The 24,505-nt window shown below is 33.3% G+C and overlaps 3 protein-coding genes across 5 annotated transcripts; 2 read left to right on the forward strand and 1 right to left on the reverse strand.

Annotated features, from left to right (window-relative positions):
- Positions 1–1,895: 1,895 nt before the first annotated feature.
- On the forward strand, positions 1,896–3,890 carry LOC112714927 (WRKY transcription factor 72A). 3 transcript variants are annotated; one of them, XM_072204002.1, is made up of 5 exons: positions 1,896–2,137; positions 2,215–2,364; positions 2,473–2,811; positions 2,926–3,039; positions 3,183–3,424. In XM_072204002.1, the coding sequence occupies exons 1-5, from the start codon at positions 1,964–1,966 to the stop codon at positions 3,192–3,194; spliced, it is 789 nt and encodes a 262-aa protein (XP_072060103.1). In that variant the 5' UTR covers positions 1,896–1,963; the 3' UTR covers positions 3,195–3,424. The 3 variants fall into 3 exon arrangements, with proteins under 3 accessions (XP_072060103.1, XP_072060102.1, XP_025622409.1); XM_072204001.1 differs by lacking the exon at positions 3,183–3,424 and adding an exon at positions 3,431–3,890 and having other exon boundaries at positions 1,897–2,137; XM_025766624.3 differs by lacking the exon at positions 3,183–3,424 and adding an exon at positions 3,431–3,890 and having other exon boundaries at positions 1,897–2,137; positions 2,218–2,364.
- Positions 3,891–8,490: 4,600 nt separating this feature from the next.
- On the forward strand, positions 8,491–11,275 carry LOC112714930 (mitogen-activated protein kinase kinase kinase 1). Its single transcript, XM_025766626.3, has 8 exons — positions 8,491–9,471; positions 9,650–9,734; positions 9,843–9,905; positions 10,033–10,190; positions 10,285–10,357; positions 10,463–10,522; positions 10,609–10,719; positions 10,829–11,275. Exons 1-8 carry the CDS (start codon positions 8,711–8,713, stop codon positions 11,039–11,041), a joined length of 1,524 nt encoding a protein of 507 aa, XP_025622411.1. The 5' UTR covers positions 8,491–8,710; the 3' UTR covers positions 11,042–11,275.
- Positions 11,276–11,687: 412 nt separating this feature from the next.
- On the reverse strand, positions 11,688–14,848 carry LOC112714928 (kinetochore protein NDC80 homolog). The gene is made up of 5 exons (XM_025766625.3): positions 13,996–14,848; positions 13,554–13,915; positions 13,148–13,394; positions 12,312–12,458; positions 11,688–12,135 (listed from the first exon to the last, which is right to left on the reverse strand). The coding sequence occupies exons 1-5, from the start codon at positions 14,761–14,763 to the stop codon at positions 11,887–11,889; spliced, it is 1,773 nt and encodes a 590-aa protein (XP_025622410.1). The 5' UTR covers positions 14,764–14,848; the 3' UTR covers positions 11,688–11,886.
- Between the last annotated feature and the right edge of the window lie 9,657 nt (positions 14,849–24,505).

The raw sequence follows: 24,505 nt of genomic DNA on the forward strand, positions 1-24,505 counted from the left end.
TAGGCGTAATAACATTATAGAAATATAGATATTTTAAAATTATGTCATTTCTAACATTATAAATTATGATACAAAAAAATCTATAACATTAAACTACTTTTACAAAAAGGTCGTAAGGGACAAAAATTTCTGTCATCTAAAAAGACCAGAGATAGATAAAAGAAATTAAATAATAAAATTTTTAGTTATTATTTTTATATGAAAGAGTTTAATTTTTTTATTTAATTTTAACATTTGTTATCTAAAATTTAAAATAATTTAATGTGTATATTTTTATATTTGATTAGATGTTAAATTTTTTGCACAAATAAAAATAATTATTAATTTTTATGTCTTTTATTTAAAAATAATATCTTTCTCTCTATATATAAAAATATAATTAGATATTAGCATAAAAAATTTATATTGATAGTTATACAATTAACTCAAATTTTTTTAAAAACAATTGAATTTTGATCTAACTTTCAATTACAATATTAGTATTTTCTCTAAATTATATGTAAAATATTTGAAGGAAAAGAAGTGAAAATATATATTAGAAAGATAAACAATAAAAATTTAAAATTAAATAAAAATATACATATAATAATATTTTTTATTTAAATTATATTATGTTATTAATTTTATTTTTTGTAGAATAGAAAGGTAGAGAAAAATAGAGAATGAGAAGAAGATAAAGAAGAAGAATGAGAGAGGGAATTTATTAATTTTAAAAGTTAAAAAAATTTTATTTTAATTATAATAAAAAAATATCTAGTAATAATTGACACATTTTGATTTGTCAAATTATTAATATAAAATATAAATTATATATAGAGTAGGAAGGATAAAAAATAGAAAAAAAAAGAGGTAAACAAGAGAATATAACAAGAAAGGTTACACATTTTAGTTATTAAATTAGTTAATAATATATAAATATAATATATATTAATTTAATTTGATTATGATTAGAGAATATCAGTTTGTTGTAGATTTTAATTGTCAAATTTATAACTAATCATTAATAATGATATATAAGAGAGATAAAATGAGTAAATAAATAAGAGAAATAAAAAAAAATTTCTTTAAATTTTAAAAAAATATTTAATTTTAATTATTAAAAAAATAGAAAAATAATAGGTGATACATTTTAATTATAAAATTAATAATATATAACAAATATACGAATGAATGTGGCCTTGACTAACATGTAATAAGAGCTAGCAGCAGCTTTAAGAGCGTGCGGTACTTGCTTGGAAAGTTCAACGCATGGAATGTGGAGGATCAACCCTTCTAAATTCTAATTAGTACAGTGTAGGCATGTGCATGCCCTACCTAATAATGTTATTAATTAACTTATTAGTATCATTTCTAATGCATGTGTGTGGGGTTAGAGACGGCTTAATCACGTAGCCTAGTCTAAACTAATGAGGAAAAAGCCTATGATTCTGCTATTAATGTCAAAGTAGAGTTGAAGGAATATGCTTCAATTCCGTGTAATCAAGGGACAGTGTTGTCTTTTTCTATGTGATGGTTAGGGTTCTAATTATAAGATAGCTAGCTAGCAAGCCCACTGGCCACTGGCCTCTATTGATCTTAGTAATTAAAATAAAGTAGATAGAGTTACAAATTAACTTAAAGAAAAATTTAAGGCCAATAATTTTATTAAATTTTGATCGGTATCTAATTAATAAAAAAAAGTAAATTATTAGATAAAATTTTATACCAATTTTACACTATTAAAATCATTATTAATAATTATTTGATAATTACAAATTACAAAAGTTGTTGCCCTAATATTCCACTAAACTTAATATGATTCAATTGGGTTTTGTAAACTTTTAATTAAGAGAAGGAATAAAAGTCAAAGCATAGATGTGTCCTTTGTGTGTCTTAAGAGTACTTGTTGAGATGAGGGATTTGACTTTGGTGCCTCACCATTTATATGGAACCATAGATATTATATTCTTAACACAAAACAAAGATGAAAACTGATCTCTCTTTGCACATAGATGCCGAGCAAGAACATGAAAACAAACAAGAGGACCATGTTGATGTTGAGGAAGAAATGAAACAAACACAGCTGCAATTAGAAGCTGGAGAAATAGAAGAACATGTTGTATCTTTGCAAGACAACAAGAACTATAAAACTAGAGAGGTGCAATAATTCATTCTTTTCAATGCAATCAACAATGTCACACTCTTATAATATATTGTGCATGATGATTTTGGCAGCAGGAGGAGGACCTGAATGTGTTACAAATGGAGATGGATCGCATCAAAGAGGAGAATAAAGCACTGAGGAAACTGGTGGAACAAACTATGAAAGACTACTATGATCTCCAAATGAAAATTTCCAACAATTATAGTAACAAAAACAACAAGGTACATGTACCAATTTTAATTTCCTTTATCCAAATATGTTCCCTGTTTTATTTATTAATTACTACTAGCTAGCTATTATATATTAATATATAGACATATATAATTTAGGATCTTGAAATTTCTGTCCAAAGGGCATCACCGACAATTCATGATGATGATGATGAACTGAGTTTGTCACTGAGGTTGAATAATACAAGTAGCACATCATGGAGGATTCATCAACAAGAGAGGGTCACAGATAATATTATTAATGAAAAACTAATTTCAAGTTTTGCATCATCATCATCATCATCACTGCAGAACAAGTTAATAATAAGGGGAATAACAAATGATGATACTGCTATCACTACTCATCATCATCATCATCATCTTTCTGCAGCAGCTTCCACCACTACTCCAAACAGAAAACCTAGGGTTTCTGTTAGAGCCAGATGCGAGGAAGCCAAAGTCAGTAGTACTAATACTAACTCTCATCACCATTTCTAAGCATCATATTAATTTGAATAGCAGATATCATAGTTTCAAGTATAGTGTGTGATGGATTATGATATATATATACAGATGAATGATGGGTGCCAATGGAGAAAATATGGCCAAAAAATTGCAAAAGGGAATCCATGCCCTCGAGCTTATTATCGTTGCACTGTAGCTCCAGGTTGCCCCGTTAGAAAACAGGTATAACAACTCACGTGGGGTTTTCTATAAGGTAGTCGTAATATAGAATAGAATTTTTAGAGGTTTCAAAATTTTTTTTGGTTTCGTGATGAAATTATGGCGTGGACAATTGAGGTTAATGAGTCCCTCTTTTGTTATATCAGGAAATTGAGTAGAAGGTTGAGAAGACCCTTCGAATCGAATCAATTCTAAACTATGACGTTAACAAATTAAGTTGAGGAGTTCTTTTTTTATTGCGTCAAAAAATTGGGTAGAAATAGAGTGATTCTATTTTCATATAATAATTTTTAATTATCAACTTCACAGTCACACAGGAAGACATTTTAGTTTTTGCCTTATCTTTTGGATTAGATTTTATAGTGTAATGTTTATATGATAATTTAATTAATAGGTGCAAAGATGCTTGGATGACATGTCAATACTAATCACAACGTATGAAGGGACACATAATCATCCACTGCCGGTGGGTGCAACTGCCATGGCTGCAACAGCTTCTGCACCTGCTTCCTTTACTCTTTCTCATGGTGTCTCTGCATCACAACCTCACTTTCCATGGATCACCAATAATAATAACGTGTCGGCAATAGCCTCAGATCCTAACAAGTTCAAGGTTGCGGTTGCGGCAGCCATAACAACTCTCTTCACCAATAATAATAATAATAATAATAATAATAATAATAATAAAGAAAGCCATCATCATCATCACGGTGGTAACTGGAGGTACCTATAACAACAACACCAGTAACTGGATCATAGAATCTCTCTCCAGAAACGTTAGGCCCAATTGATTGATATTCATCATATATATATATTTTATTGAGAAAAATAAAGTAAAAGAGAGGTTGATGTGAGTTTCGGTTTGAACACAAAGTAAACATTATTGTTGATGTTTTCTTTATGTAGCAGCTATATATTAGTGTAGTTTTCTTATGTTTTAGTATTATTAATTTATTATATCAATTAAAGTATTGTAAGTCTTTAATTTCTTCAACTGTATACGATATATGTACATGCAAATGTGTCTAATTAATAACATATTATTATTGTGCATTTTCAATTTTGTTTGTCGTGTATATATATTTGGTATATTTTACGTTGTAGGATACTTTTATATGTTTGGCAATCATCACTCTGAGTTCTTTTTTTTATTGCACAAATAAATAATAATAGTAAGAAGGTCTCTTTGTGGTTTTGATCAAGAAAGTAAAACTTTTGACAGAAATTATCTTTTTAAGTATTTTAATTTTAATTTGTACATACTTCAATCATTCTCTTGAAAAGTAAGAAGACTTAACTCCAAAGGTTAATTAGGCTAATAATATGTTTTTGGAATGTAGATATATAGGTTCTCATCATCTATAATTCTCAATGCTTATATTGACTATTGAGGTTGCAAAAAGGTGCAGAAACAAACCATGGACTTGATTTTCATTGGGCTTAATCCTGAGGTGGGCTTTGTAAAAAAGCAGATTGAAAAAGGGTTCTTTTACGTAATAATGCTCACTTGAGACCCAAAAGAACCTTTTAAAAAGTCCTAATGTTCTTGTTTATTTATTTTCGTAAGAGTAATGCTAGGAAACCAAAAGGGTATTAGCAAAAAATCAGCTAAATATTTTTGGGTGATTCTAAAATCTCTACAAGTTAATATATATGGATGCTTTTTCTATTAAGTATCAGAATGTTTTTTTTTTATACTAAATGGATGTTCTTTTATATATTTTTCGATTTTTTTTGTATTGCAAATGTGAATGTCTCTATTTCTTTAAGAATTTCATATTTTTTTTAAATTTTATAGATATTTAATTATTTTTGCTAAAATATAATTAAATATTTTTTATTTTAAGTATTTTAAATGAATGTTTTTTTTTTATAATCCCTCTCATGGCTATTCTGATGAGAATCACGGAAATATAAATCCGCCACCGTGAAAGAACACCAGTAACGGAAGCTTGGAGTTCTGATTCAGTGTTTCGCGGGGTAGGTAAATCCTCGCCCATGTGCCTTTTGATTTGTGCGGGAGGGCTCACCCATGTGCCCTTTGATTTGTTGATGGGGAGGTCTTTGGAGCGAACTTTGGTGGGGAGGTTGGGATCTGGTGCGAGAGGGCTCTCTAGGGGCACGGGCCCACGCTTGACGCTGCCGTTTCTGTTCAATACGAGGTTGAGTTGCCTGTATAGATTCTTATTGCGTTGAGGGCGTCTCAGAAAGCATGGAAATCTTTTATAAATTTTAATTAGATTTACTTAATTAATTTTAAATTTTTTAAATTTTGAATTCTATAAATTTAAAATTAATTATTAATATAAATTAATGTGGTTTTGTTTTAGTTTTTAATTGGTAACATTTTTGGTTCTATATACTTTTTTTTTCGTAAAAATAAGTGTGATGGTAAAAAAAATATTAAAATATTAAATATCTATAGAGAAGATTTTAGCTAATCATCCCAATGCCCTCATAAAAAATACACAACTGAAAGGAAAATTCAATTTTGTAAATATCTTTAGTGAAAACAATAAATATGCAAATTGCCGCCCATAAAAACTTAAAACATATACTTTTGGAATACTCCTTCTATAAAAGTGGTGAATATTCTTTTTAACGATGAAAAAGAGACATTTTATCCCGATTAGTTTGTATTTGAATTTTGGAACTTTCAATTCTATATATCTTAATGCTAAAAATAGTATCATGATAAAAAATGAATGAATAAATAAATAAATGTAGCAAAAGAAATAAATAAAAATATTAAATACAAAAAAGAAAGGTTAAGGGAAGAATTAAGTTTTGTTTTTTATAATCTTATATTTTAATTATGGTTTAATTTTTATATTCTTAATTTCTCAAGGAGGCTAGCCCCTCATTAAATAAAGTATATATTCTATGATCAACTAAAGAGGTATTTACCATATTAGCATGGGAAGATTCTGGAGTACCAGGTTACAAGTCAAAACAAATATTAAATTCTACATTTTATGGTTAGAGTAGTACACAAACACAATTGACAAATGTTTGACAATAATAATGAATATTGAATCATATATACGCTTTCTGAGTCCAACATCCTCATCTGGTTTTATTATTTCTTAATGGCGAGAGAAAAAGAATTTTTTTTTGGGGAGTGAAAAGATAAAAAAAGCTTTTGAATGTGCTAAAAGGTCCCATAGGCTTATAATAAGATAGATTCCTTTTTTTCTAAATAGATGTTATATTGGTGTATTGCACAAATATAAATTAAAAGAGTAAAATACTAACATAGGAATTAAATAATTTCGGTGAAGCAAAAAAGACATTTTAATTTTGTTAGGGTGAAAACAGAGTATCTTGTTAGGGTAAAAAAGGAATATAATTTTGATAAACTCTTTTCTACAAGAGAATATTATATACACCCAATAAGCCTAGTTCACATTTAAATTTCTTAGCATTTAAAGATTTTTTGAAAAATAGAAATAAAAAATTGCAAGTTACAATCAATAGAACGTCATGCAGTAGGTAGCCGTACACGTATGTAGGATAGTTGAATCCATGTTAAGACTCTATAAGCCAGAGATAATGAGGTAGATATTTATTTCATAATCCGTTGGTCTAAACAAGTGTATTTGTGTATGTGTATGTATGAATATATGTATTTGTACAAAAAGTATAGGGAGCCAATAGTTTAATCAAACAATGTGTATAATAAAAATTTAAAAAATATTAGAAATATAACTATTAGTGTTATATTATTCTGTCAGGTTATACTTTTGAGATGAGTGAATTCATGACATGGTATTAGAGTTTTAGATCCGAAAGGTCAAGGGTTCGATCCTCAATATGTTATTGGTGTTTCATTGATCATTGTCTGAGTCTGGCACAAATTGGCGGCTCAGTGTGAAATGGAAAGAACTCAAACATTAATTATGCTTGATTAGTTCTTAATCTTGTTAAAAATTACCGTCAAAGTTCACGGATTAAGCGTATGGGAATTTGATTCCGGATTCAAATAACATAAATGTATACAAACGTGCAAGAATGCATGCATGTTATCCAACTTTTACAATGAGAGTGATGTATAAAACGACAGAGATTGAATTCAAAACCTGTGGAGTTCAAACTGACACTTTTTTTTTTCTTCAAGAATTCGCCTGAAAAACTATTATCAGGACTTTTGACAATTCTATAAAATAAGATTTTCATATTTATCTAAATCATATAAATAGTTAAATTCATCTTTAAAAAATTATTTATTTTTTAAATTAATTTTTAAATTTTTTTAATTAAATTTATTTTTCAAATATTTTAAGATAATTATTTAGTTATTTTGTCATTTTTGTTATTGATGACATCAAAATATATTAATGTGACATATTAAATAATGCTATACTCATCACAACATATATTTTATAGTCTTAATTAGTTGATAATATGATAAGTTATGAAATTAGGCTCAAACTAATTCTAATTTGAGAAAAATCTAGAGGCATTGAAATATTATTTTAATTTAGAGTTAAAATGATTTAGTTTTATAAATTTATTATATTAGCAACCAATTAATACTATCAAGTATATATTTAATATTGTAGTGTCACTTAATTAATGTATCACATTAACAAATTTTGACATTATTAATAACAAAAATACAGAATAACTAAAATAACTAAATTAAAATTTTTAAAAAATAAATTTAATTAAAAAATATTTTAAAGAATAATTTAAAATATAAATAATCTTATGAATTTGAGCATTTAGTCTGATAATATTTCTTAAAATAAAACCACATTGAAAACATTTGTTTGAATGCATATTTCCTTTAAAACAAAAGAATAACTTTTATCTCCTCAAACCCCAAAATTTTTAAAGTATTTTTACTATAGTTTTGTACAAGGAGAAATTCTCTCATACAATAATAAAAATGTATTCAAATTAAAAAAAATATATATCCTCGTAATTGTATTACATTCTTATGAAACATATATAAAACATGTAAGATATACTTTCTTTGATTGTAAAAAAAATAAAAAAAAACAATTCAATCGTCTTAGAAAAAACAAGAGTTAAATTAAACCAATTTATTTTAATTCTTTCCAAATTTTTGGATTGGTATTAAACATAATTTAGAATAAAAAATCAAAAGTTCTTACCGGAAATATAAGGTTTTGATTTTTTTTAAAATTTTTCTAATAAGATTATTATATGGGTTTTAAGATCACTAATTAAGATTATTTATTTTAAAATTTTTTATTTTAATTTATATATATTTTTACACAAATGTTATGAAAACTTAAATTTTATAATTTTAATATATTTTCTATATTTAACATGATAAAAGATATAACCATATTAAATTATATAATTAATTTAGCGGTTGATTTTATTTGCTGATAATATTTTTATAAAAAAAAAAAACTTTGTCAACGAAAGAAAAAGAACCTCTATTAACTGCTTTAAGACAAGACAGGACAAGAACAGGGTATTGCCTTGAATTCCGCTGATGAAGCCACGTGGCTAAACGAGGTTTCTCCTTATCTTTGGTAATATAAGTACAATCATTGCCCAATAATTTACTTATCCGACACAGTTTACACCATTGTTCTTTTGCGCTTTCTCCCAATCTGCCGTCTCTCTCTTTTACTCTCTTTCTGACATCCTCTGTTTCAGCTTAGAACAGAGCTTTGAGCTTTCACAGAGACCAACAATGGAGGTACAGGGTAAGCGCTTGAAGCCACGCCTCGATCGCCGCAACGCCATGAAGAACATCACTTACAAAGTCCCCTCTTCTTTCACCCCTTCCTCCATTGACCTTCCTCCTTCTTTGAACCACCAAAAAAGCTTCAGGGTCAAGGGCATCGACGACGGCGAATTTGACCTCATCTTCCGCACTCTCGGTCTCTCTGGACCCGAAGACTTTTCTATTCCAACCGCAGCTTGGGAACAAGCCCAAAGGTCTCGCCTTTCTCCTTCCCCTGTCACCACCAAAAACATCATCAACCTCCAGGTTGTTGATGAAGGACATGAACACCAAGCCCCACTTCCAATTCCACCTAAAACTGAATCTGGGGTTGGCTTCAATGTCGATGTTAGGCTGAAAAATCTAAGCTTTCAGCAACTTGCTCAGCATAACGTAATTGGTGGTGATAGTGGGGGCATCAAGGGTGTTAGGCCTCCACCGGTGATGTTGCGGCCACCACTTGATGATGATGACAATGATGTTGATGCTGTGGATTCACCTTCGAGGGAACAAGATGAAAGGTACTTTGAAGAGAGTGGGGACCTTGATGTTTCTGATGATGATGACAGTGATGTTGCTAGTGGTGAAGTTTCCGATGATGTTGTTGACGAGTCAAATGTTCATAACGTGTCTCCAAATGGTTCTTTTAGGAGAACGTTTATGTCGTGGCAAAAGGGCGAGATTCTTGGTAAAGGCTCATTTGGAACGGTTTATGAAGGCTTTACCGAGTGAGTATTCCTTTCTTGAGTTTCTTCACTTCCATCTTCTTTCAATTCAAGTCATTTTTAGATACTAATATCTAATGTCTAAGCACCAGCAATTAGTTACTATTCGGGAATTTATTTTGGTGGCAGATTCAGTTAGTTAATTTTCCCTTACCAATAACTGATAAATCTTTTGTGGCAGTGATGGATTCTTTTTTGCGGTGAAGGAGGTATCTTTGTTGGATGAAGGAAGCCAGGGCAAACAGAGCATTTTCCAACTTCAACAGGTCAGAAATCAGAATCACTCAACTCTTTTCATCTAAAGCTTATATTAGTACATTCCATCTTACAAGTCAATGTTTGATTGTGTGAATATTTTGTGGCCTTCTTTTCAGGAAATATATCTTCTGAGCCAATTTGAACATGAGAACATAGTTAGATATCTTGGCACAGACAAGGTCTGCTCGAAATTTTTGACTGAACAAATATTAGTTCTTTATCTATTGAGTTAATGTGGCAACTCTATATAAATTGTTGTAGTTTGATTATGTAAATGATGATTGTATTTTAATCTTTATTTCTCAGGACAATACCATGCTATACATCTTTCTCGAGCTTGTAACAAAAGGATCATTGGCAAGTCTTTATAGAAAGTATCGTTTAAAGGATTCTCAGGTTTCGGCATACACAAGACAGATTCTAAGTGGTTTGAAGTATCTCCATGATCGTAACGTGGTTCACAGGTAACATTGAACTTTTTAATTCTATCTTACTGCAATGTAATAATGATTTTACACCTGCAATATTCTAATGAAAAAAAAATTGAATTTCTTTTAGGGACATCAAGTGTGCTAATATATTGGTTGATGCAAATGGATCCGTGAAGCTTGCAGATTTTGGGTTGGCAAAGGTGCCTTTCTTTATCAAAACAATTTCCAAATAGCTGCTAACTGCTAACTACATCTTAAAAATGTGATTTCCAAATGCTAACTACAATCAATTATGTGTTGATCAGGCAACTAAATTAAACGATGTTAAATCAAGCAAAGGTTCTCCATATTGGATGGCCCCTGAGGTTTGTCTCTGCATGTAGTTTCAATCATTTTTAATCTACTTGAAAATTAATGTTACTAACAAAAATTCTGCATTGTTGGATGATAGGTTGTTAACTTACGAAACCGTGGTTATGGACTAGCAGCTGATATATGGAGCTTAGGATGTACAGTTTTGGAGATGTTAACACGGCAACCTCCTTATTCTCATTTAGAAGGAGTATGTCTAACATTTATTAATTTACTATATATATAGACATGGATGAAAACTGAGGATGATAGATAGTAATAATAATATGTTGAAATTTTTTGTTAAAACTTAAAAACAGATGCAAGCGCTATTTCGGATTGGAAGGGGTGAAGCACCTCCAGTTCCTGAAACATTATCAAAAGATGCAAGAGATTTCATAATGAAATGCTTACAAGTGAATCCAAGTAAAAGGCCAACTGCTACTCAGCTGTTGGATCATCCATTTGTAAAGAGGCCACTTCTATCTCCCATAAGTCTTGTCTCTCCACGCATTAATCTTCTTCTGTCTTAAGACCTCTCAGTTACCACCAGGATATAGTGTTGCCATAGGAGTTGAAATGTAAATAGCTAGCTAAGAGGAAAAATAGGTAGCTGACACAGATAAGCAGCATTATTTTATTTTATTTTTTGTGTGTTTTTGCAGAGTTACATCTGTCATTCAGAAGGTAAAAAATGAAATGTAGGAAAATAACTACCAGTCTTAAGTGGATTTTCAATTATACAAAGAAAAATACTCAGGTAAGAATATTATGAACATTACATAGTTTAAAACCTATAATTAATTGGCTAAAGATCACTTACATAAAGGACAATATCGCATATTTTTTACTCACCAACTCAGAAGAAAAATAGAAGAAAGTAAAAAACAGAAGAAACCAAGGAATATTTCTCAACAAATAAACATTTTTATTTCATGGAACTTATAACTATGGTACATATGTTTGCTAGGCAAAATTTTCTAATAAAAAAATAATCTATAATAACCAAGAATCAAAGACGGTGGAAAAAAGAAAATAGTATTTTACAGAAATCAACCTTGTTTTGCTAAGCTAATACTTAATAGGCATGCCTACGTATGATGACATAATGTGATTCAAACTTTATTTTACAATTTGACTAATCTTTACTTTCAAGAGACTTCTCAAAACATCTACAGCTTGGCACACATGATAACTTGATTTAATAATTGTAATACTAACATCCAAGCACAATTTTCAGCTTAAAAAAAACAAGTTAAGCACTCGTAGGAGTGTGCAAGTGCAAAATAAAAAAATATACACAATGCGTTTTTTTTTTTTTTTTTTGGGGGGGGGGGGGGGTTTGCATAGATGCTAGAGCATATATATGCACAATGCCTCAATCTCTACTCTCAGGCTGGCGATTTGTATTCAATATATTGGTGAATTGGGATGGAAATGAACCCCTGTATGCCTCAGAGACAGCAGATGCAGTTTCTGATAGTTCCCTATTCATCTCTGAAATTTTAGACCCCACGTATTCTTTATACTTTGAGACTGAATCAACCAACTTCAGGAGCTCACGAGCACGCATTTGGATTTCCTCTTCACTTTGCTTAATTGCTTCCTGCAAATTCAATTGGGCAGCCTGAAAAAGAAACCAGAACGGATGCAATCATGTTACACAAGAACTATGCCAGAAACATAGCTTATCTCTCAAGATTGATTGAGTCCTAAACACAACGAAGAGAAAGACGCCAGAGACATATTTCAAGTCTTCACAAATTCAATTACTTACTGAAGAATTAAGAACCATGGAATTACCTTGAGAACCTCAGCTGCCTCTCTTTCCATAATGTCCAGGTCATGACCAGTTACATGGACATCCTCCAACATTCGCTTTGCTTCAGCTGAACATCTATTTACATAATCTTGTGTTTCATTCTTTATCATGTTTAGTTCAGCTTCCATCTGGTGGATAATGTAACACACAGCAGAAGAACAAAAGTCAGGCAACAGTTTTCACAGGGTAGATGATTTCTGCTTCCAATACGCATCTAAATGACTCTGACAAAGTGCGAAAAGATTTGCCAGAAAATATAGAGAAATTCAATCAACAGTAGATGCAAAGCATAAATTTAGTTTGTGTGTAATACAGTAGAGTAAATATGGCAGCTAAAAGATGGGGAAAAAAAACAAATATTTTGAACAGCTGAATCATCATCTGCAATTACTGCAGACATGATTGTAGTGCAAGTACAATTGATGATTCTAAATTCCCAAGAACAGAAAAACAACAAAACCATAAAGACGACTCAAGTATGATAAGTCATTGCGTTGGAAACATAGGTAAAATGTATAAGCTACAGTAAAGACCCTGGACCAACTCCTACATTCCAAAAGCAGTGCAGCATGCTGCCATCATCACTTAAATTAAATTTACACCTATTCATTATTGCATTTTGTTAATAGCAAAACTTTCCAGTAGAAGAACATCAAGTCCACAATTATCTTTGGATAATCTACACAGATGAAAATCAAAATCTCCCCCTTGAAGGTTGAAACTTAAAGTGACACAGCATAGTACACACTGGTTATCTGTGACAGGATAAAAGTATAGAATCAACATTAATAAGTTCTGAGCATGATCATGCACTTACTTTATCAATCTGTGACTGCAATGTTGCAACATTATTTCTTTTTTCCTCAAGCCTAGCAGCATTTTCATTGGACATTTGCTGATAGGAAATTAACTCTTCCCATCTCGCCATAGAAATCTTCTTAATGTCTTCAGTGTACGAGTTAAGTGCAGGCTTCAGACTCAATTTATGGTCAAAACCCATAATCTCAGCAGGCGTAGTTCCCTTGGCATTCAACTGATACTGAATATCATCACCTATCTTCAACCTAGAAACACCAGCAAGGAGGTTTAGATGTCCAGACTTGACTGTAAAGACAGACAACAAACACAACATCTATCTAAAAGAAATAAGATCAATAGAATTTGCTTCATTTTAACAGAACAGTCAATAATCTATAGATATTATTAATGGAGCACAATTCAACCTCCTCAGCTCTTGGTTGCAATCCAAAGCAAGCACCTCAAGCTCCTTGAACTTGTGAGAAAGATTATTCTCCATTTCCCAGAACTTGTCCTCCCAAACATTCCTGGCAAGCTCGCCCTCCTGGATCTCCCTCTCCAAAGCCTGCAACTCCCTCTTCATCCTCTCCACATCCCTCGCATTCACAGGCTGTGCCTCCACCGTCCTCTTGAGTTCCTTGTTCTCCTCGCAAACCCTACGGTTCTCCTGCTCCTTCGCCTCCAGAACCTTCTCCTTCTCTGCCAGCACCTTCTGCATCTCCTCAATCTTCCTCCCAACATCCTCAATCAGAAAATTAAACTTCTTCACATCCTCCTCTAGCATGCCCTTGTAATCAAAACAAACAACAATTGAGCAGTCAAACCAAACTGAATTCAAAATAGAGGAATTCTAAGTCATCTAACTACCTTAGTCTTCTCCAGCTCCTCCTTCTTTACGGGATGCAACCTCAGCCTCTCCAAGTCATCCCTCAAACTCTTGAGCTCATTGTTGGCAGCCTCGAGCTTCTCCTGGGCGAGGGCCTTCTGGTGGTTGAGCTTGTCCATGATGTCGAGTTCGAGTTCTTCAACCACATCATCACGGCCCTTAATGTAGTTAAGATAGGAATTGAGGGTGTACTGGTGGACAAGGTTGACCTGGAGGAGGGAAGAGACGGTATTGGAGGTGGATTGGGAGAGGTGAGAGCCGAAGGAGGCGATCTGAACGAGCCAGTGAATGAGTGCGAGCAAGTAAGGCCACTGGTGAGGGGCAGCGGGGGATTTGAGGATGGACTTGTTGAGCTTGAACGGGTAATTCAGGCGCTTCAGGAGAGGGGGAAGATCCTCTTCGAGTTTCGACACAGGGTACTCGATCTCTCTCAGAAGGAGCTTTAGGGTATCGAGGATGTCCTTCGCGGAAGGTGTGGTGCCGCCGGATTTGAAGCTGATGGGAGATTTCCGCGAAAAGAGGAACGAGTTGATGGCGAAAATCACCGATTGCTGAAAGTGGCGCTCCTTGTAGTCCTCGAACCTCGTGCGCCCCGCGCCGCCTCCGGCCGAAGAAGGGCGGCTGCTTGCGAAACTGGCGTCAGAGTCGCGGGGGAACTGATTGCGCTGATGGAAATCCAGCGGAGTTGGCGGCGGCGGCGGAATGAATGAGTCGTCGGGTTGTCGGCGGGATCCGGCGGGGGGTCTCATATTTGCTGTTAACTGTTGTTGGAATCGGAGAACACTTTAGCGGTTACATTTTTTCAATTCTTTGGGGGAGTTCCCGCTCAAAGTGACCCTCATATTATGTTTCCTGGAGAAAAGGGTGTACATGGGCCACTCCGTTTATTTTTATAAATAAAAATGTATCAAAACAGTAAAATATATTTTAAAAAATTTTAAATGCGATAAAAATAACAAACAAAAATAATATTTTATAAATGTTAAACAAGTTATATGTTTCCATTCGAATTTTTGTGAAAATATTTGTATAAAATATATAAAATTATATTAAAAATTTTATTAAAAAATTAAATAATATATATAGGAATTATTATTATAAATATTTTATAAAGTTATAATTAAAATCAAACTCTCAAAAGTTTTAATATTAAAATATTCAAAATAATTAGTATTTATCTTAATCAATTTGAATTTGTTAAGTGATCATCTCACTCGTTCGTTTAAACAACTATTAGGAGTTAGAATTTCGGCTTATGTATATAGCAATTCATTGGCTAGCGATAAACTCTTATACGTGATTAGACTTGACAGGAGTTTTCAAATATGCAGGTACCCGACCTGTCCATACCCGAATGAAAAGGGTAATAACTTGACCCGAGTCGGGGCAGATTTTGCTCAAGACTGGTATCGTCGGGTTTAGGGTGTACTCGCCCCGAATATATACATATAAACACTTTTTAGGAATTAGGATTTGTCTCACATTCATAACTTCAGTCTATACTCTATAGCTATGCAAGATAAACTCAATCATCCTCACCTAAAATCTTCTTCTTCTTGACTTCTTCACACAAAAAAAACCGCATAGCTCTTGTTATGTTGTTGCTGAGTCCATCGTCGCTTACCTATTCACAACTCCCATCTTCCTTCACAGCTAAAGACGGACCCATGTTTAATATAGAGGGGACATTTGCCCCCACAAATTTAAAAAAAAATTAATACTTATATACATATATACCACTTATTATATTATATTTGTTTCAAAATAAAATATAAATAGTTCTTTTGTATTTTATGTTAAAAAATATTTTGTTAAACTTAACACATAATAATAATTATATTGTTAAATTTAATTTAGTATAAAAAATAAATAAATACATTCAAAAATTAGTGATAATTAATTATATTATATTAGTTAATTAATTAATAATTAAATTTAAACTTAATTTTCTAATTAAATATAACTTAAATTATTAGTGATTTTTCAAAAATTGTTTAAAATAAAAAAATATTATCTATGTATTAATATACTGTAATTATTTTGGTTAAAAAATTTATTTATACTATAAAAATTATAATAAGTAGATTTGACAATTAAGTAAAATAATTGTTTAAAAATATATAAAAAATAATATTTAATCATGTTAAAAATAAAAAAGATCCTTATAAATAATTTTTTTATTTTAAATATTATATCATGCATATGAAATTATATTTTTATTATTTTAAATATTATAATAATGATTGTGTGTATATTAGATAGTTCTAATTTTAAATTTTGCATATATCTAAACCAATTTAGATTGATGAAGTGATCGACTTAGTCGTCTGCTTAAATAAGTATTGAGAGTTCGAATTCTGTCTCGTATGTATAGCAACTCGTTGCCAGCCAATTGTAGATTCTTAAATGGAATTTAAATTCATGACAGATTAGTCATTAACTTGTTGAATATCGTTGGAAGCAAAAAAAATATCTATACCTAAATTTTATTATATTTTTGTCCCCATTACTAAATTTTTCTGGGTCCGTCACTGTTCACAGCTTATGTCATCATCGTTGCTCATCCCATTACCATCGTTGTTGAGCCCGTTGCCACCATTCTCATGCGAGTTTCTTTTCTCTAGGTAAATTTTCTCCTCTCTCTCTCATTGTGAGTATGTTAAATTCTTCTATTCAAACATTGATATTTAAATTATAAAAAAAATTAATTTTCATATTTTATAAAATATCATACTGGCAGTAATTGTAAATATGACGCTACTTAAAATTAAATAAAGTAACAAAGATAAAACAAATAAAAAAATAAAAAATAACTTAATTTTGTATAAAATTTACCTATAAAATTCGGTACCAAAAAATGAATTTAATTTTAGTATATTAATAATATAAAATATTTTATATAATCATTCAATTCAATTAGATTTATCTATTTAGGTCATTATTGAAAATAAATTTAAAATACCAACATACAATTATTTTAAATTAAACAACAATTATCAATACTATATAAGGAATACACTATTCCACTCAGAATGATTGCCATAAAGAATAATTTTTCAATTTTCTATACTAATATTAGAAAGTTTATATAATACTATATAATAATATTATCATGATCAATACTATATGATATCAAAACAAAAAAAAACATCATGCTAATATAATATTATTAATATTATATAAATCATCTTTGTATTTATTTTTCTGTGCGTATATAATATTTAATTAACACATTAAGACGTATATAATATTTTGTTAATACATATATAATATAAAATGATTTACAAATTATTATTAATTTGTATATAATGTATAATTAAATTTAATGAATTCAATTAGAATAAACAATAAATTATTTATTTTATTTCGGATTTTATAAATGAATAAATTAATTAACTAATATAACAAATTATAATTAATGTAGTAAAATTAATTAAGTAATATATATTATAATAAATTATATTAATATTTAAATATCTAATCAAATCAATTAGCTGATATAATTAAATCATGATAATAAATTATATTGAATGAGTTAAAATAATTAAATCAGAAAATAATCTCTAGAGCATGTTACGTCAGCTCCATCATTAAGTGCAGACATCCGATTTTTATATAATAGAATAAATATTTATTTTTTAATATTTTGGTTATTTATAAACGAATTATTTAGCATAAAATCATCAAATTTAAAAATATTTTTTTATTTTGTTGTTTAATTTAAGTTTGGTTGAATAATTTTAAATTTCGTCTCTTTCTTTTTTTTTTTAAGATTTCATTACTTTATAATAGAGATAGAGAATTTTAACTATACAACAGAAATTATAATGTTATTATTTAATATCATGAAAATTTTTTGTAAAAAAATGTTGGTCCAATAAAAACATAATCTGAACCAAATTCTCAAATTGTATTTAATATTATGGACAATTCATAAACATCCTTTCTAAAAATATGTCAATTTAATAGAAATATAATATAAATTAAATTCTCAAACTGCGTTTAATACTGAGGGATAATTCATGAACAACTTTACTAAAAATATACCGGTCCAATAAAAATATAATCTAAATCAAACTCCTAAGTTACATTTAATACTGTGAGCGATTCACGAGCATTCTTTCTGAAAATATGCTGTATATATTAGAATCGAACTAATATTGAAACAAAAATTAAGTATAAATTAGATGAAATATGGAAATTTTTTTATATTTTTATAAAGATATCTTTTACTAGTATTTAATATTTAGTATTAAGATATTTTAGTAAACTTTTGTGTATAAATCATGTTTAAAAAAAACAATAAAACTATGCACATAAATATTTTTTAAATCAGTTTTTAACTAAATTTTTTCTATTTTGAACTTATGTTGTTGCCGTTGCTTTTTCTTTTTGTTATTATTGTTTAGGTCTATTCTTCTTTTGTCTCCTCTTGTTTCTCTTTCTCTTTTCCTTCCTTTATTATTGTTGTTGTTACGACAGTTGTCTTCTATTTGTTGTTGTTATTTAATTTTTTTTCTTTTTATCCTCCTTCTTTATTATTATCATTGTCTTTCACGTTTTCATTTTGTTCTTTTTTTTGTATATTTAAAAAATTTGAATACACAAATTTTGATGTATAACACATAAATTTTTATGCACAACACAAAAAAATTTAATATACAGCTCACAAAAATTTAAAGAACTACACGTCTAGAATATTAGCACTCAACTAATAAAATAGGTATAATATAAAATTTTCGATGCAAAATTTTAGTGCACATCACAAAAATTTGGTGCTCAGCATATTAATTTTTTAATGACTATATATCCAAAATATTAACACCCAATAAATAAAATACGCAAAATACATCAATTTTGGTGGAAAACATAAAAATCTAAATACATAACACATAAAATTTGGTGTGGAGTAAATAAATTTTAAAAAATTATATACCTAAATTTTTGATTCACCCAATTAATAAATTATATTAACAGTAAAAATTGTATGTATTATGTAAAAAAATTTGTGCTATATATAAATATTTATGTACTATGTTTAAAATTTTTTATATCATATTAATAAATTTGTATTATATACAAAATTTTTTGTGTTATTGTGCTTCTCCATATAAAAACTTATGTACGGTAGAAATATGAAAAAAAATAATGATATATACACAATTTTTTTGGTTGAATTTTTGTCAAATGAATTAAATTTAATTAAAAAACACTTAGAAAAAGAAACTTGTTTATGGTCCAAAAATAATTGAAATATGTCTAAAACATATTTTAAATATACTAAAAATATGTTACATGGTCAAGAAAAAGCATAATTATAGATTCCTATCTCATCTGTGACGTGACATGTTCATTAATTCAAACAATAACTAAGAATAAGACTGTTCATACCCTGACCCAATAGTAAAGGCCTAGGTCCAAACAAAGGCCTAATCTCACGGATTGAGCCTCACCCGGCACCGACCTTCGTCTTACGAAGTCAGCACTCACCACGACCTGTTCTAAAGAAGTCGGGAACGAGGGTTAGCTGGCAGATAAGCACTCATTCAGATGGGTAACTGCCCCTGAAATCTCTCTAACCACTTCCAGTATCCATATCTTAACCTCCCCAAGATAAAGGGACGGTTAACACCCTAAAAAAGTGGCACTACTCCAACGGTGGTTATTGGTTCACCACTATAAATACACTGACATTCCTCAGGTATCTCTAAGTCCCAATACATTCTAAACCTGCTTAACCCCATGCTGACTTAGGCATCGGAGTGTCTTTGCAGGTACCACCCCCCATTCTCTCTCACACACAAGTCGGAAGGAGGCTCCTAGACGTAAACCAAGTCAGAGACCACCCTCCTCTAGCGCTTGGGCCTCACAAACAAGCACAACCACCATCCGGTTCTAGGTAAGCCCCGGAACATTGGCGCCGTTGCCGGGGACCCGAGAGATCAACCAGTGATGGCGGACAGATCCCCCGAAGAAGGTCATGTGAAATCAGATTCTGAACAAGAGAATCTGGACACCGGAAACAATGACGCAGACTTGACCCTTCACCAGGAAACCAACGATCAGCACAAAGAAGGTACCTCCGGAGTCAAAAATCCGAAGACGAATTCTTCAGAAGGGCGCGACTCGGAGAAAGATGGACCATCCCACGCAACTGAACTCATGGGATTAGTCCACGTCCACCAAAGTCGCTTGGAACAGTTAGAATAGGAACGGGAGCGACAAAGGGAGACTGAGAAGAACCTAAAAGAGGAGATGGAACAACGAAAAGAGTTAGAAAGAAAACTCTTGAAGTTGGAATCCTCCCTCAAAGGCCGGAACTCCCGCGACGAACGAGAAGAGCCGCCCATAGGAGAGGAGGATCCTTTCAGCGAGGACATCATGAGGGCAAAAATTCCGAGGAACTTCAAAAGCCCCGATATGGACCTCTATGACGGAACCACGGATCCAAAGAATCACTTAAGCAATTTCAAAATTCGGATGTACCTGGCTGATGCTTCCGACGCTACGCGATGCAAAGCTTTCCCGACTACCCTATCGAAAGAAGCGATGAAGTGGTTCGACAGCCTCCCTCCGAGGTCGGTCACCAGTTTTGAAGACCTCTCAAGAAAGTTTTTGATGAGGTTCTCTATCCAGAAAGACAAAGTGAAACATGCGCCAAGCCTCCTGGGAATAAAACAGGAGGTCGGAGAATCCTTACGAGCCTATATGGAAAGGTTCAACAAAGCATGTTTAGAGATCCAGGACCTGCCCACCGAGGCAGTCATAATGGGGTTAGTCAATGGGCTTAGAGAAGGTCCCTTCTCACAGTCCATATCCAAAAGACACCCCATCTCTTTAAGAGATGTACAGGAAAGAGCTGAAAGGTACATCAACATAGAGGAGAATGCTAAGCTGAGAGATCCGAGTTGGCGACCCGGACACCTTCCCTCAACAAAAGAGAGGGAGAGGGAGCCCAGGAAAAAGGAAGAACTCGGCCTCGATAGACCAAGAAAATATCACTCTTATACTCCTCTAAAGGTTTCTATAGTGGATGTATACAGAGAAATTTATAATATCGAAAGGCTGCCACCTCCCAGACCCATTAAAAATAAAAAAGGGGGAGCCGCAGCGACTACTGCGAGTACTATAAAATATATGGTCACTCCACAAATGACTGTTATGACCTTAAAAATGTGATAGAAAAGCTGGCTAGAGAAGGTCGGCTTGACAGATATCTCATAGAAAGGTCGGACAGTCATGGGAAGAGAAAGCGAGACGATATGGATAGAAGATACCCACCACCGCAGACTCCGGAGAGACATATCCATATGATCTCAGGAGGGTTCGCGGGAGGGAGACTCACCAAATCCTCTCGTAAAAGGCATCTCAAGAGAGTCTACCAGGTCGGAGGAGAATCATCCGACCTCCCTACCATTTCATTCACAAAAGAAGATGGGCAAGGAATAATCCCTGGACACGATGATCCAGTGGTAATAACTATGATCCTAGAAAATGCCCATCTCCACAGAACCCTAGTAGACAAAGGAAGCTCAGCGGACATCCTTTTTAAGCCCGCTTTTGACAAACTAGGGTTGGAGGAGAAAGAATTAAGAGCTTACCCCGATACCTTATACGGATTAGGCGACACGCCAATAAAGCCATTGGGATTTTTGCCCCTCCACACCACTTTTGGAAAAGGGGAAAAATCAAAAACTCTGAGTGTAGACTTCATAGTCATCGATGTAGGGTCAGCATATAATGCTTTAATCGGCAGAGCTACCCTTAATCGACTCGGAGCGGTGGTATCCACTCCCCACCTTTGTATGAAATTTCCGACCCCAGCGGGGATAGCAACGGTAAGGGGAGATCAGAAATTGGCAAAGAAATGCGACAATGAAAGCCTAAACCTGAGAGGAAAAGGCAGAGATATTCACACAATAGAACTCGGTGGTGCAAGGGCTAGAGAAGAGCCGTGACCACAGCCGGGAGGAAAAACCGAGGAGATACAGATAGGCGAAGAGGAAGGAAAAAATACTCACATAGGAGCCAACCTAGGGGAAACCCTAAAACAAGGATTGGCTAAGCTCCTAAGAGACAACTCCAATCTCTTTGCCTGGAAGGCCTCCGACATGCCCGGGATAGACCCCGAGCTCATGTCCCACAAACTATCGGTCTACCCGGGGTCCCGACCCATGCAACAAAGAAGGCGCAAGCTCGGCGCAGAACGAGCCCTAGTAGTAGAAGAACAAGTACAGGCACTCCTATAAGCCGGCTTCATCAGAGAAGTCAAGTACCCAACATGGCTAGCCAATGTAGTGCTAGTCAAAAAACAAAATGGCAAATGGAGAATGTGTGTCGACTATACCGACTTAAATAAGGCATGTCCTAAGGACCCTTATCCACTACCAAGTATTGATATCCTAGTAGACTCCAGCTCGGGGTATCAATACTTGTCGTTCATGGACGCCTACTCGGGGTATAACCAAATCCCGATGTATGAGCCAGACCAGGAAAAAACATCCTTCATCACGCCCAGAGCAAATTTTTGCTATGTGGTCATGCTATTTGGATTAAAAAATGCAGGGGCCACATACCAAAGGCTGATGAACAAAATGTTTGCTCCCCATTTTGGGAGCCTAATGGAAGTATACGTCGACGACATGCTGGTGAAAACCAAGAAAGAAGTCGACCTCTTGTTAGACCTCTCGCGAGTCTTTGACACCATAAGGTTACACGGGATGAGACTAAATCCCGCAAAGTGTGCCTTCGCGGTAGAGGCGGGAAAATTTCTAGGGTTCATGCTGACACAAATAGGGATTGAAGCCAATCCCGATAAATGTAGAGCTATCCTAGAAATAAAAAGCCCGACCTGTTTAAGAGAGGTCCAGCAGCTAAATGGCCAACTCGCAGCCCTCTCCAGATTCTTGGCAGGATCAGCACTAAAATCCCTTCCACTGTTTTCCTTATTGAGAAAGGGATGTCAATTCGAATGGACTCCTGAATGCGAGGAGGCATTCCAGGAGTTCAAAAGATTCTTGAGCCAAACTCCGATTCTGATCCGACCTGTAGCTGGAGAAGACCTCGTCCTATATTTATCTGTAGCAGACAAGGCTGTCGCGTCAGCCCTGATAAGAGAAGACGAGGTCGGCCAGCATCCAGTGTATTTCATCAGCAAAGTTCTACAAGGACTCGAGCTAAGATACCACAAACTAGAGAAGTTCGCCTACTCCTTAGTAGTAGCCTCACGAAGGCTACGACCTTACTTTCAAGCTCATACAGTAAGAGTCCGCATGAACCAACCCATGAAGCAAATCCTCCAAAAAACGGATGTCGCAGAGAGAATGGTTCAATGGGCAATAGAGCTCTCCGAGTTCGACTTGAGGTATGAAACTCGGACGGCGATTAAAGCCCAGTGCCTCACCGACTTCATCGCAGAATACGCAGGAGATCAAGAGGAAAAGCCAACTACATGGGAACTCTATGTAGATGGATCCTCAAATAAAACAGAAAGCGGTGCAGGCATAATATTGGTGGATGAAAAAGGAATCCAAATAGAGGTTTCCCTCAAATTTGAATTCCCAGCTTCAAATAATCAGGCCGAGTATGAAGCCCTGATTGCTGGATTGAAGCTGGCAGAGGAAGTCGGTGCTACAAAGGTGATGATATACAGCGACTCACAAGTGGTGACCTCCCAGATAAGTGGAGAGTATCAGGCAAAGGACCCAAATATGAAGAGGTACTTGGAAAAAACTCTGGAATACCTTGGATGCTTTGCGAAAACCGAGGTCAAACACATAACTCGGGATCTGAATAGCAGAGCAGACGCCCTATCCAAGCTAGCAAGTACCAAGCCAGGAGGGAATAACAGAAGCCTGATCCAGGAAACTCTCCAGGAACCCTCCGTGGTAAAAATGGAAAACAAACAAGAGGTCCTTGAGGTAGCCAGTTTAAACCTCGGATGGATGAACCCCTTGGTCGAATACATGAAATTCGACATCCTTCCCAAAGAGGAAAAAGAGGCCAAAAAAATTCGGAGGGAAGCACAACATTACACTTTAGTGAGAAATATTCTCTACAGGAGGGGGATATCAACGCCATTGTTAAAATGCGTACCGACCTCAAGAACCACCGAGGTGTTTGAGGAAGTTCACAGTGGGATCTGCGAAAATCATCTCGGAGCAAGGTCACTAGCCAGGAAAGTGATCCGAGCTGGATTCTACTGGCCGACCTTGCAGAAAGATGCCACAGAATTTGTGAAAAAGTGTCAACCATGTCAGATGCATGCAAATTTCCATGTGGCTCCCCCCGGAAGAGCTCATCAGTATCACTTCTCCATGACCCTTTGCAAAATGGGGAATGGATTTGTTAGGTCCTTTTCCCCAAGCGCCAGGACAAGTCAAATACCTGATCGTGAGAATAGATTACTTCACAAAGTGGATAGAAGCAGAACCATTGACCAACATCACCGCTCAAAGAAGTCGGAGGTTCATCTACAAAAATATCATCACA

The sequence above is a fragment of the Arachis hypogaea genome, chromosome 10 (assembly GCF_003086295.3).
Source record: "Arachis hypogaea cultivar Tifrunner chromosome 10, arahy.Tifrunner.gnm2.J5K5, whole genome shotgun sequence".
NCBI lineage: Eukaryota > Viridiplantae > Streptophyta > Magnoliopsida > Fabales > Fabaceae > Arachis > Arachis hypogaea.

Bases quoted from the DNA above. Each gene is read 5' to 3' on its own strand.
- LOC112714930 (XM_025766626.3), top strand. From the start codon at position 8,711: ATGGAGGTACAGGGTAAGCGCTTGAAGCCACGCCTCGATCGCCGCAAC. The intron at 9,472-9,649 runs GTGAGTATTCCT...CTTTTGTGGCAG, and splicing joins GTTTATGAAGGCTTTACCGA to TGATGGATTCTTTTTTGCGG. The intron at 10,191-10,284 runs GTAACATTGAAC...AATTTCTTTTAG, and splicing joins GATCGTAACGTGGTTCACAG to GGACATCAAGTGTGCTAATA.
- LOC112714928 (XM_025766625.3), bottom strand. From the start codon at position 14,763: ATGAGACCCCCCGCCGGATCCCGCCGACAACCCGACGACTCATTCATT. The intron at 12,459-13,147 runs GTAAGTGCATGA...ATTATCCACCAG, and splicing joins TGCAGTCACAGATTGATAAA to ATGGAAGCTGAACTAAACAT. The intron at 12,136-12,311 runs GTAATTCCATGG...TTTCTTTTTCAG, and splicing joins AGGCAGCTGAGGTTCTCAAG to GCTGCCCAATTGAATTTGCA.
- LOC112714927 (XM_072204001.1), top strand. From the start codon at position 1,964: ATGAAAACTGATCTCTCTTTGCACATAGATGCCGAGCAAGAACATGAA. The intron at 2,812-2,925 runs GTCAGTAGTACT...ATATATATACAG, and splicing joins CCAGATGCGAGGAAGCCAAA to ATGAATGATGGGTGCCAATG. The intron at 3,040-3,430 runs GTATAACAACTC...TTTAATTAATAG, and splicing joins GTTGCCCCGTTAGAAAACAG to GTGCAAAGATGCTTGGATGA.